The 12,018-nt window shown below is 39.8% G+C and overlaps 1 protein-coding gene across 50 annotated transcripts in view; it reads right to left on the bottom strand.

Moving 5' to 3' along the window:
* SOX6 (SRY-box transcription factor 6) overlaps positions 1–12,018 on the bottom strand; it is a 571,708-nt gene that overhangs the window by 37,677 nt on the left and 522,013 nt on the right. For all 50 annotated transcript variants that reach the window (XM_070626444.1, XM_070626446.1, XM_070626445.1 and 47 more), the window contains one exon: positions 8,384–8,492. In XM_070626444.1, the coding sequence (XP_070482545.1) occupies positions 8,384–8,492 (109 nt within the window). The remainder of the gene's footprint in view (positions 1–8,383; positions 8,493–12,018) is intronic.

Genomic DNA, 12,018 nt, shown 5'->3' on the forward strand with positions numbered 1-12,018 from the left:
CAGCCTGGCATTAAATGCCCTCCACAATATGGAACCCAGCTGTTTCTATAAATATTCAATTCAACAAATATTTACTGAGTGTAAATGTGTGCAAGGCTTCGTTTGGGCTCAGCGGGGAACATGAAGACGAGAAAGGCTACCCCTCCCTTCTGGAACTTCCTTACGCATATCTGTGCGTTACTGTTTCTGTGTCTGCTTGGATTATTCCCTCAACTGAACGTTCTTCCCCTTCTCTTTGCTCTTCCAAACCAAGGTACTTATCTCCAGCTATATTTCTATGAGGCCTTCCAGAAACATTGCTGTCCACAAAGCACTGTAGCTTCCTCCACCAAATAGCTCATTTTTTCTGTTTCTCTAAAGATGTACTTGAACACATAATATCGTAGGTTGCTTTGCTTTCCATGTGTGCTGATATTATAATCCCAACTACATTACTAGCTCTTGGAGAATACAGTGTAGTCCATCTTTTAAAAAGTCCTTCCCTCCATACCCATTAACACTGCTGTACAAACAAGAGATAATCAGTAAATTACATACAATTTGAACACGTGGGTAAAACCGAAGATTGGGGGACTCTGGTAGGGATAAATCCTGACTGGAAAGACCTGGCTATTGGCACTGGCAATTCAGCATACAGAGAACCACCTCTAACAAGAATGAAATGGCAGAGAGTGGGTGCAAGCAAACAGTAATAGACAAGCAGAGTGAAATGAGACAATGAATCTAAAAAAAGGAGATATTCAAAAATAATATCTTGGTTAAAGGAAAAAAGATAGGAAGTCATTAACAGAAAATAGGGGAGAGCTGGGTGGTTATCAACATTTTGGAGTAAGTTAGAAGCACAGTTCTCAGAACTTGAGAAGAAGGAAAGGACCAAGCAGGCAAAAAAAAAAAAATTTCATATTCAATCCTGACTTTAAGCAGAGAGAATTTAAAGAGCACTTCAAACTGGCCTGATGCTCTTTACATCCCACCAGGGCTGAACTCTACAGCCTACAGATAGGAAGTCAAGTGGCTCTTGCTGCCAAGAGAGGAGGATTCTGGGACAGGGAACTAGAAAAGGTCCACACCTCAAAAGCTACACAGCCAGTCCAAATACGGCAGATAGACCTCTATCAACCAGGGTTTATTCTAATGTACAGGTTTATGTGAAGCAGACATACATACTGCTGAGGAAGCAGGACTGATTTTGCGGTCCCATTGGGAACATATGCCGGCCGCTCTTGTCTTGCGTCTAATTTTCATGGTAGATGGTGTTCATCTTTTGTCACTCAGTTGCTGTAGCAAGCTGAGGAGGTACTTCTATGTGATTCAGTAACGGCATACACAAGCATTTCTTCCCCAGGGCAGAGGAGATATTCAGTCAGAAAACTAGATAGTGCATATGTGTGTGTGGTGACTACACACTGTCACTGACGCCTTTTTAGAGAAGGCAGTCCAATAAGAAATCAGCTACTGGGCAGGCGCAGTTCCTCACTAAAGCGAGGCTGGGTCTTTGATTGGGCTTTCTAGCTTAAGCAGCCCTGAGAAGCAAGGTGAGGTCCCTTTATGGGGTATTAGGGGATGGAGTTATACAAGAATCTTGACATTTCACTCTCCTGCCCCAACAGGACTATCCATCACTTGGAGAGTTCAATGGAAATTGTTTTCCACCAACATTAAAAGTTATTTGGGAGCTTTTAAGACACAGCAAATATATTTCTTTAAGAGAAGTTTATTTGCTTGTTTAAGAGAGCTGCACTTTATATATAGTGCTGATATAAACTGCTGCACAGGATCCTCTAAAACTGTTTATATCCACAGTAAAATACATTTTTGTGATACTCATACAACAGAGTTAGTCCAGAGTTAAGGGCTTGGTGAACTCTGCTTATCTCCCAGCCTGTATGACTGTTACTCAGTCCTCACTTTGTCTTGAGCCTCCCTGGCAACCACGCATCCTGGCTCCAGACCCCAGCCTGTCACGTCCATAGAGACTGCTTTGCCTATTCCTTTCTCTGAGATGCCTGGAAACACTGCATTAGCCCGCTATGGAAGGCCAGACTCAGAAGCCCACAGAACAGCTCTGGTTAGTGCTCCCTTTTGATTTACCTGGGTCTTTTCTTTTAATGTGTACAATCCCCATTTTTTATTCCCTGTATAAACTCTAGTTCTTGGATACCTTCTTAGGGAAAGATATCTCATCCCTGGTATATTTCTATAATAATTTCACATATTTAAAAACGGTGTGGTCTCTAATTGATACTTGTTACCTTCTAGTTGACTTAAAGGTGAATGGTTTCAATTGTTTGGCAATAAAACAAGAGAGTTAAAAACCTGTCAACTAGAAATCACCTAGACCAACTTCCTCAGCCACAGATGAGAAAATTCAGGGGAAAAAAGTGACTTTCTTAGGTTGGAATAACTAGAATTTAAGTCTCCTAGTCTTTGAGTAAGTATCTGATGTGGAGAAATGGTAAATTTTATTTTGTTGGAATCCAGAAGTCAGACTAGAACCAATGGGTAGAAGTTACAAGGAAGCAGAAACAAATTTCAGCCATAAATAACAAGGAATTAATATTTAGAATTGGAATGAGCTTTTTAAGAAGCAGTAAGTTTTCTGTCATTAGACTATTACAGGCATTTGAACAGAAGTGAGACGGCCACTTGTCAGGGATATAAGAAAGGACCGTAAATTTGGAATTGTAAATTTGATGTCTCTCCTTTATTCCAATCCTGAGAACCTAAGTGTTGCAATGTGAAGTACTGTATTCTGCTGGGATTGAACTAATAATGACCTTTACATTCCAAAGTATAAGCAATTGTAGCCTTTAAATCCCACCCAGATTATACCACAGCTTGCCTCTGCTGCCTCGAATGAGCCATGTATCATCAAGTCAATCTTCCTTTTCCACCAGGATCCAGGGAGGGGAAAGGGAATGAGAAAAGCTTCGAAGATTTCCCAGAGTGTGGATCAAAGGGTAAGCAGGGTTTCTGGAGAGACATTCACATTAAGTGGTGCATTTTTAAGGAAAAAGGAAAAGTTGCAGTCTCTGTTATTTTTCTATAAACAGAGAGCTTAAGTTGACAATAATAAAGCTATCCTGAGACATAAAACTTAGAAGCAATCAGAAGTTCACAAAAAATGAAGCTTTCAGAAGGGTTAAGGCCATCTTGGCTGGGATCCAATTCACAAATTCAGTACAAATCTATAAAACCCTTCTAAGCAAATCTGAGAATGAGGGCACTAGTTCTAAAAGGGGCTATTCTTGGTGCACATATCCATTTCCATTCAAATCAATGCAAGTTTTTGATACATGGAAGACAGCACATCATTAGAGTCCCAACCCAGGGTCCAAAAGTCTGGCCAAGGGTAATCACTTTGAGAGCTCATCCCTTTCAGAGCTCGTATTCCACTATTCTCCACATCAAAATGAGGTGCAGCCTTCCTCTCTGGCTGAGATACAATAACTGAATTTGACAATTAAAAGAGGTGTTAGAAGAATGTTTTCTTACTTAAATTATTCTGCAAAACAGAAAAAAAGGAAAGTATCTCTTTAGAGACCCCAGGTGTGAAAGAGAGAAGAAATAGGATGGAAAGAATATAAAACAGAAGGCAAACCACAGTGCTAGTTGCTGGGGGAAGAGAAGGAGGAGAAAGAAAAAGGAGGGGCAGGCACATCTGCGAAATGTAATTGGGAAACACTACCAAAGAGATCTTCTCATTAATAAAAAGAAAAGCTCAAGGCACTTGAAACCTTGATTCAGCAAGTGGCAAAAATCAACTCTCGAAGGTACTGGTCACCTCTTCTATTTCTCTGAAGAAAACTAGGTGGAAACTGTTGGGGACAGATAACCTTCCTTATAAGAAACACACTCTGTGTTTTACAAGGACCCTAATAATAATCTTGGATTTGGAGGGGACCTTAGAGATAATAGAATCCAACATACCTCTTTTTAAAGATAAAGAAATTTAAGCCCCAAGGCATTAGTCATTTGTTTTGCCATCTTTTAGCAAAAGAGCTTTAACCCAAATCTCCCAATAAGCAGGCCCTTTCTATGATGCTTCACAGCTTCGACAGGGGGAGAGCTGCACTCTTGATAAGAATTGCTCTCTTGCCTAAGAGGAACAGGAGAGGGGAAATGCCACATGAAAAGTCCATAAAAAGTTAAACAGCTGTTTGTCATTCTTAATAAATGGTGACAGACTTAACTAATTGAGTCTCTCTTCCTCACATGTCCCACCCGGGAGCTAACAGATTTCGTGTGCTCAGTACACATTAAGCCTTCAACTGCTTCAGAGGATAACAAGACCTTAAACATGTTTCCTAAGCCCCCAGCACCAATGAATTTGTAGTTTTATAAATATCATGGTGAACAAAAAATGCTGTCTTGTCATATTCAAGCCAAATAACAGCTGGACTTTAAAAATAAAATTTTGAAGGCATTTGCCTTTTATATTTTTAATTTCTGTTTTCCTAGCTTATGGTTTTGTCATTTGATTTTGATGAGTGGCTAATACACATGCACAGCTGCCTCTTTTGGTGACCTCTGCCTTGCCACTTCCATGCTCAGAGCTATGAAGCAGGGCTACAAGCTGCTTGCTAAGTAATAATGGTGTTTTCATGACAGGCAGACATTTTCCTGGGAAGCCTGGCTGGAATAGGGCCTCATCTCCTAGGCTGACTTATTTTGGTCACTTCAGGGGAATGGGGTAGAAGTGGAGGGAGGGCACAGCCCCTTAAAATTGCTGCTCTGCCTTATTCACAATAGCCGAGACGTGGAAACAACCTAAGTATACACAGACAGACGAATGGATAAAGAAAATGTGATACACACACACATACACACACATGCACACACACACGATGGAATATTATTCATCCATAAAAAGAAGGAAATCTGGCCATTTGCAACAACATGGACAGACCTTGAAGGCATTATGCTAAGTGAAATATGTCTGACAGAGAAAAACAAATATTGTATGATCTCACTTACATGTGGAATCTAAAAAGGCCAAATTCACAGAAACAGAGAGTAGAATGGTGGTTGCCAGGGACTAGGGGATGGGGGAAATGTGGAGATGTTGGTCAAAGGGTACAACCCTCCAGTTATAAGATGAATAAACTCTGGGGATCTAATGCACAGCATGATGACTATAGTTAACAGTACTGCTTTACATACTTGAAAGTTGCTAAGAGAGTAGATCTTAAATTTTCTCACACTCACAAAAAAAGTAATTATGTGAAGTGATAGAGGTGTTAACTAACCCTATTGGGGTAATCAGTTCCCAATATATACGTGTATCAAATCATCACACTGTACACCTTGAATTTACACAATTTTATATATCAATCATACCTCAATAAAGCTGGAAAAAAAATTTTAAATTGCTGTCCAAAGCCAGAGGCAGCATGGAGATGATCATGGATGGTCTGAGAAGGGATGACATCCTGGGCTAGAGCCACAGAACTCACCTGTCAACTGAGCTGACCTAAGCCACTTTCACTCTGAATCTCTGTGGGGCACAAAGAAGTCTTGATCTTTTTAGCACTTTTCTCAGTGGTAATTATGTTACTGTTTGTCTGTCTGTAGGTGTATGTATGCATTTCCCTCTTAATCTTATGTCTTCCTTCACTAGACTTTAATCTCCCAGAGGCCAGGAACATATCTGTTTTCCTTCCCTTGGTTTATCCAGTGTATAGGTCAGGGGCTGGCACACAGTAGGCACTCAAGAAAAGTTTGTTTTTTGGTTGTTGGGGTTTTTTTGGCCACAAACTGACTGAAGGAGTTCATAAATTTTTTAGTTATTCTTTCACTTCAGTCTCTTCTTACTCCTCCTGTTAAAGGAAATACGAAGGAGCAAAGTGGAGAAAGTATTACGTGTACCTGTTATCTACTTTGACTTTAATATGAACTGTAACTCCAGCAGGCTTTGCAATCAGCTCACACTTGAACAGATGCCAGGAAATATCCCGAAGTCAGCAATGGGCTACTACCCATCCCAGCAGTCCTCACAAAGGCATTGCTCTTCTGCGGTACCAGAGCAGGTAACTTGATTCCATTCATGAACTCATGGTCCCCCAAAAGCACACGAGGTCTCAATGGCAACTCTGGGCAAGCTTCTGGAGGGAGGTTTTCACACGCTCCTTAAGCTCCTGGGCCACCACAGCCTTCTACTGTTACACTCATCAGGCACTGCTGCTATGTGTGACAGTGTAACACGAGCGCTGGTGTATGGTATGACTTGCTATATTTAGGGGAGAGGAAATGGGCCATACTGAGGAAGGTCACAAGAAGTTTGTTCAGAAAAATGAAGGCAGCACATATTTATCTACATATACAGGGCATGCAGTATACCACCATATTTCAGAGCCAGGCTGCCTAGGATCAACGCTCAGCTCCACTCGTACTAGCTGTGTGACCTGTGGCATGTTACTTAATTACTCTCAGCCTTAATTTTCTCATCTGTAAAGTGGAAAGAAAAATAATATCTTCTTTCCAGAGTTGTATAAGGTTTAAGTGAGAAAATATGTGTAAAAAGCTTAGCACATTCTCTGGCATATAAATGCTTAATAAATGTTTGCTAAAATAACAGAGTAACCAGGAAATTGGTTTGAATCCAGACAATCTGGGTATTGAATAAAATTTCCAAAGATATTTCTATACAATACTTTTCTCTACAATTAAGTTTTTCATTTTTTCCTTTTACAACAGTTAATAACTCTGATCATTATTTTTAACTTACCAAGCACATGATATCAACTAGATTATTAGTATTACTGAGAGGCAAAAGACTACATTTATACCCATTATATAGTTAAGAAACCAAATGAAGAAAGATGAATGCCAGACTAAGAACACTGTGTTAGAACAGCAGTAAGGTTGACAGGACTCTGTGACTCCTAGTCTATAGCACAATGACCAGACTGAATACTGCAAAGTGATGAAAAGTATAACTTCATTGTATACAGGCAAAGACAGGTTCTCTCCAGGAAAGTCTTCCAACAGAAGTGAGAGGGGCCAGACCTGAGTAACTGGCTCCCTAAGCCACAGAACCTCAGTCCTCACCGGAAGGACAGCCTGCACTTCAAAGTGCCTCTAAAAATGTCACCGTCAGTGTGCCCTTGTAGACATTCCTCATGGAAGACAGTGCATATACTTCTGGGTTTGACTCCTATTTATCCTCCTTTCCTCCTCCTCCTCTTCCTTTTGTTCTTCCTCTTCTCTTCCATTTCCTTCCTTTCTCTCCTTCTCCCTCCCTTCATACATACCGGTCAGAATTTATTTTAACACCTTGTCCCCCGTACTAACATTAAACATTAGTCTCTCCTACTGGTATGAAAAATCTGCCTTCTGGAAACTCTCTGAAGTGCTTCCTAATGTCTGATACTACCCAGCTCTTAGTGCTCATACCAGGGATTTCTGAACTGCCTGGGACGGCCCCAAGCTGTCACTAGAAGCGATGCATAGTTCAGATGCTGCTGTGAAATGTCTTCGTGTGTTTTCAAGGGATTAGGGTCCTCGAAGAAATCTGCCTTTAAAAGGGATAATAGTAAGATTTTTTCCCTCAGCGTAAAGAAGGACTTTAGCTGGGACCCAAGATGGGTGAAGTATTATGTTACTCTGAAGAGAACAAATTAATCTTCTCTGACTGGTGGGAGGGTTTCTGCCAAAGGAACAGCTAACGGGAAAACCAGTCCCTACTCTGTGATGACACAGTAAATAACCAGGCAACATTACTCCTGAAGTGCTGACCTAACTCATAAATTGTACCCCGCCTCTGGGGAGCAATTTCTGCTGATTTGCTGCTTGTGCATTTAAAACAAACAAACAAAAAGGGAAGAGAAGAGGACAGGCATTGAGAGTACTGTGGTAAACACATTGAGAGTGAAGCTGGTCCTTCCATCCAGACTTTCCAGAGACTTTAGGAATGGTTAGTGCCCAGACACAGGCTGGGCCTTGCCCAAGCAATTATTAATTTTATGCTAGATCTGCTGCAAACCATCATTTCATTCCCAAAATGGTTTGATTGCACCTGGGAATCACTTGATTTGGGGTTCAAAAAACTCTCCTTTGTATTTGTCCTTTTTTAATAAGAATGCAGTGAGGCGGATGAAACACAGAATTCTGTTGTTCATTGGAATGCAGAGGGTCTTTTTACTTCAAAACTTTAAAATGGCACCTTGAAGTACTTGGATTACTGTGTGTTCAGTAATATGGGATCTAGCTGCATCTCAAAGTCCTCAGCCATAACATATAATGAAGACTAACATTTCCTCTACTTTGCCAAGGAAATCAAGCTGGTACTCCCAAGAAAGACCATAAAGATCCTACATCTAACTCAGACGCACCTTCAGAAACATCCAGAGCAGCAGAAAAGAGCTACAGAAAAGCCACTCACCTTCTGCATCTTCTGGCCGAGTAAGATCGATGACACCTGGGCCCAGCTTTCCATCTTCACTTGACTTTCCTGTTAACTGGGGCCCCAAATTCTCAAAGCGTGTTCTTTCCTAGAGGAAAGAATAATCAGAGGCTTATTCTAGCTTCCAAAGCAGCCACTTTTTCCTTCCAGTTTCTATCTTGCTTAATGGGCAAAATTTGGATTTACAAATATCATTTCTGACCAACTTGAGCTCAGAAAACCAGGAAGATTCTGCCAAAGCCTCACTGTGGTACTGACAGTGCCGACAGCATTTAGACCATAGTACCTGTAAAGAAAGGAAACCTGTGACAGGAAACCTGCCAGGGCTGTACTGCACATCTTCTTTCTGTTGGGTTTGCTCCAGCAATCTGAAAGGAATGCAATTGAAAGGTTTGAGCCAAAAGTGCAAAACCCGAAAGAGCAGTTCCTATTAAAATATACTGCTACTTAATGGGAGAAGAATTTTCCCATTTAGAAACCATAGTTTGCAGAATTTTATGCAAGAGGACTTCAAAAACAAATATTTCAAAGCAGGCAGACGAGATGATGGCATTGATACTATTATTTTGCCTAGGAGTTTCAACTGTAATTTCCTGGGAAGTGAAAAGGAGGACTTTACTCCTAGCCAGCCATTGAGTCAGGAAAGTTAAAGACGCCTGCTGCTATAGAAGGGAAACCCAACGATGTTTTACTTGTTAGCCAGTTCTTCTAGGAGCAGGCGTCTGAAGTATCACAATGAACTCTCCTTCTGCGGCTCTCGGGAGCAGTAGCAGAGGGCTCACTGACCAGCATTAATACGGTGTTCTTGTCTGCAGAAACACAGTGCGTGTCCCCTTTTCGCCTCTTTGCTACTCTCTAGACTCAAACTTGGTTTTGTGTTGTGCTTATGAATGAATGAAACCTTGTTGTTCATTACTATGAAACAATATTAAATGTCATGTCAGCTTGAATTTACAGACATGAAATAGCAGCTTCCAGCTCCGGGAATGGTTTCTGCATGTTATACTTAATGCATTATGCAGCAGTAGAGTGCTGATTGCTGTTCAGTCTATTGTTCAATGACCTAGTTCTGTACTGAGCATGTTCGGCATTAGATGGAAACACTCTAAGTATTCTCTTCTGTAAGATGTTTAGAAACTTGGAAATATTCTTAAAGAGCAAACATACAATTACTTGATAGAGGCTGTGTCTCATTTGTACAATCTCACTACATTTGTGCTTTCTAATATGATTATTTTTGAATCTCATTATATTTCTATAATTAATTCCCATCAGTCAAATCGTGCAGGAAGCCTTCCAGTTCCCCTTCATCATGGAATATGTTGAAATCTGTGTTGGAAGAAAACACAGCATAAACCTTGATTGAATCTAGCACCATTTCTATGAAAGATTTGCCACAAAATGATAATCACAAATTTCCTCAACTGGGTAATACTAACTAGTTACAATAGCAGTATGTGGGGAAATGTCTGAAATATGACTCTTATAAAAAACAGAACGAAAATAAAAAGCAAATTAGGTATGGTTCCCCAATATCTTCTTATGTGAAAACTCGGCTGCACAAGAACAAATTAACCCAGACGCAGGCCACAACGGAAAGCAACCACAAGCCATGTGGGAGTTTCACACATTGTCGGGGCGGGGGGACAGCTGCTTTTAATCAGGCGATTTCTATTTTTGAGTAGCACTTTTGGTTGTCACGATGTAAAGAAAAAGAATTAAACTGAAGATGAGTAGTACCAGGGAAAGCAAAATATTCAACCTTTGTTTTATCACATTGTGTCGCATTTCAAATATTTGCATGTGAATGCTTCCCTCTATGTTAAATGCAAAAGGGGTTTTGATGTGACACCTGCAATCTTCTTGGAAGAACAACCTTTAACTGTATTTTCATGGGGGGAAAAACAACTTTCTCTGAAAATCAACAGACCGTGCTACCTATCAATATGCATATTTCAAGTATCTTTCTAGTCATTCATTCTCTTTGATTTTACCGGAAAATATTCTCAGTAAAAAAAAAAATAAAGTTCCTGAAAGAATATCAATATTTTGACAAGGAAGGAGAAGAGGGAAAATTACATGCCATGCTTTGTAAAATCCTAAGACAACAAAGCTTACATGATGATAATATCTTTTCTTTTATAAAAAATGAAGTGCACTCACAATTCAGTAGTATCAGCTTGTTTTTAATCATAACAAAAAACATTCAGAACATTCAACAACACATTCACAGTGTCTTTGAAGTCATACATTTTCTGACTTCATTGAAAAAAATTCTTTTGCAGATACTTTCCTTATAAAATATCAATATTTTGACAGAGTAGAAGTCAAGGAAAAATATCCCACGAAACACTTGTTAAATAAGCAGAAAATAAATCAATGATAAAAATTATTTGGGGCAGTAGGCTGCATTTTATATTTGGTCATATTAAGCACTTGTGTTTGAGATTAAAGAAGGACCCTGCAAAGCCATGCCCTTTCATATAAATTTCTACCTAGTCTCCCAGAAGATTTCCTTCTTTTCTTCAAAGAATAGCTCAGAATATTTATTTGCCAGCCACATAACCATAAGATAAGAGGGCCTGATGTCTACAAGTTAGCTCTGGGAAGCTGAGCTAAGCAAAGATTTTACCAGTGAGGTTGAACATGAGCCTAGTAAATACAGGATGTGGACATGGGCACAGAGAGAAGTTCAAAGGTTCTTTAGTTCCGAGACGCTTCAACTTCTGGCCGTTAAGTGCCAGTGGGTATGCCCCTATATGGAACAAATACAGACTGTGGGTGGCAAGTTCTTGACTCCAAATTTTTCCACGCACTTGCAGTAGCTCTCACGATGTACAAAACTCCCAGTTAAGATATTTTGGGGATATAAGCAAAATATCACAATAGTTTAATCACAAAATATCTCAACCCCTCAGGAAAATGCCCCAATCTTCATGTTGACAGTGAAATGTGCTTTTTACATGCAACAATGTGATCACACACTTACTTATGCATTGTCAGTCACAAACACGCAAGCAATATAAAAGTTATTGAAAAAAATTAAAGTCAGCTCTGCTGTGTTGTAGGACTGTTGGCTCTCTAAGTGCTTTGAAATTATGATGTATGAGATAGATGTTGCATATTAAATAAAGATATTTAAATGATAAAGACCCCTTTAGTGAGAGCTGATGAATGTTAAATGTTACAAGCCACAAGATGGTGGCATCCATCATCTTCACATATTATCAGAGTCAATGATGGGGCAGCCTCAGTGATGACAGATAGACTGCTGCATTATTATCCCTTATTTCCAGAGTCACTGAACAAACCATTCAACTCCTCAGGCATTATTTTTAACTTTGCATTAAATTAGCAACTTTTCCTTCCCTACCATGGCAAGATTGATCAATTTTGTCTTTGCATCAGTGGAGAGAGAGAATCGATTTGGGGTAAGTAAAAGAACAGAGGTTTGTTTCTATCTAGGAAAAAAAGAATCAACTTCCTCTTACTGGCAACAAATGTGAAATGGTGATATGGGGAAAGAGCAGCAATGAAACAGTAAGCACGCAATAATGGCTTTTCTTTGCACTTAGATAAAAGCTGAATTTTTGATGTGCACAGTATATTTTAAT

The sequence above is a fragment of the Equus przewalskii genome, chromosome 6, assembly GCF_037783145.1.
Source record: "Equus przewalskii isolate Varuska chromosome 6, EquPr2, whole genome shotgun sequence".
Taxonomy (NCBI): Eukaryota; Metazoa; Chordata; class Mammalia; order Perissodactyla; family Equidae; genus Equus; species Equus przewalskii.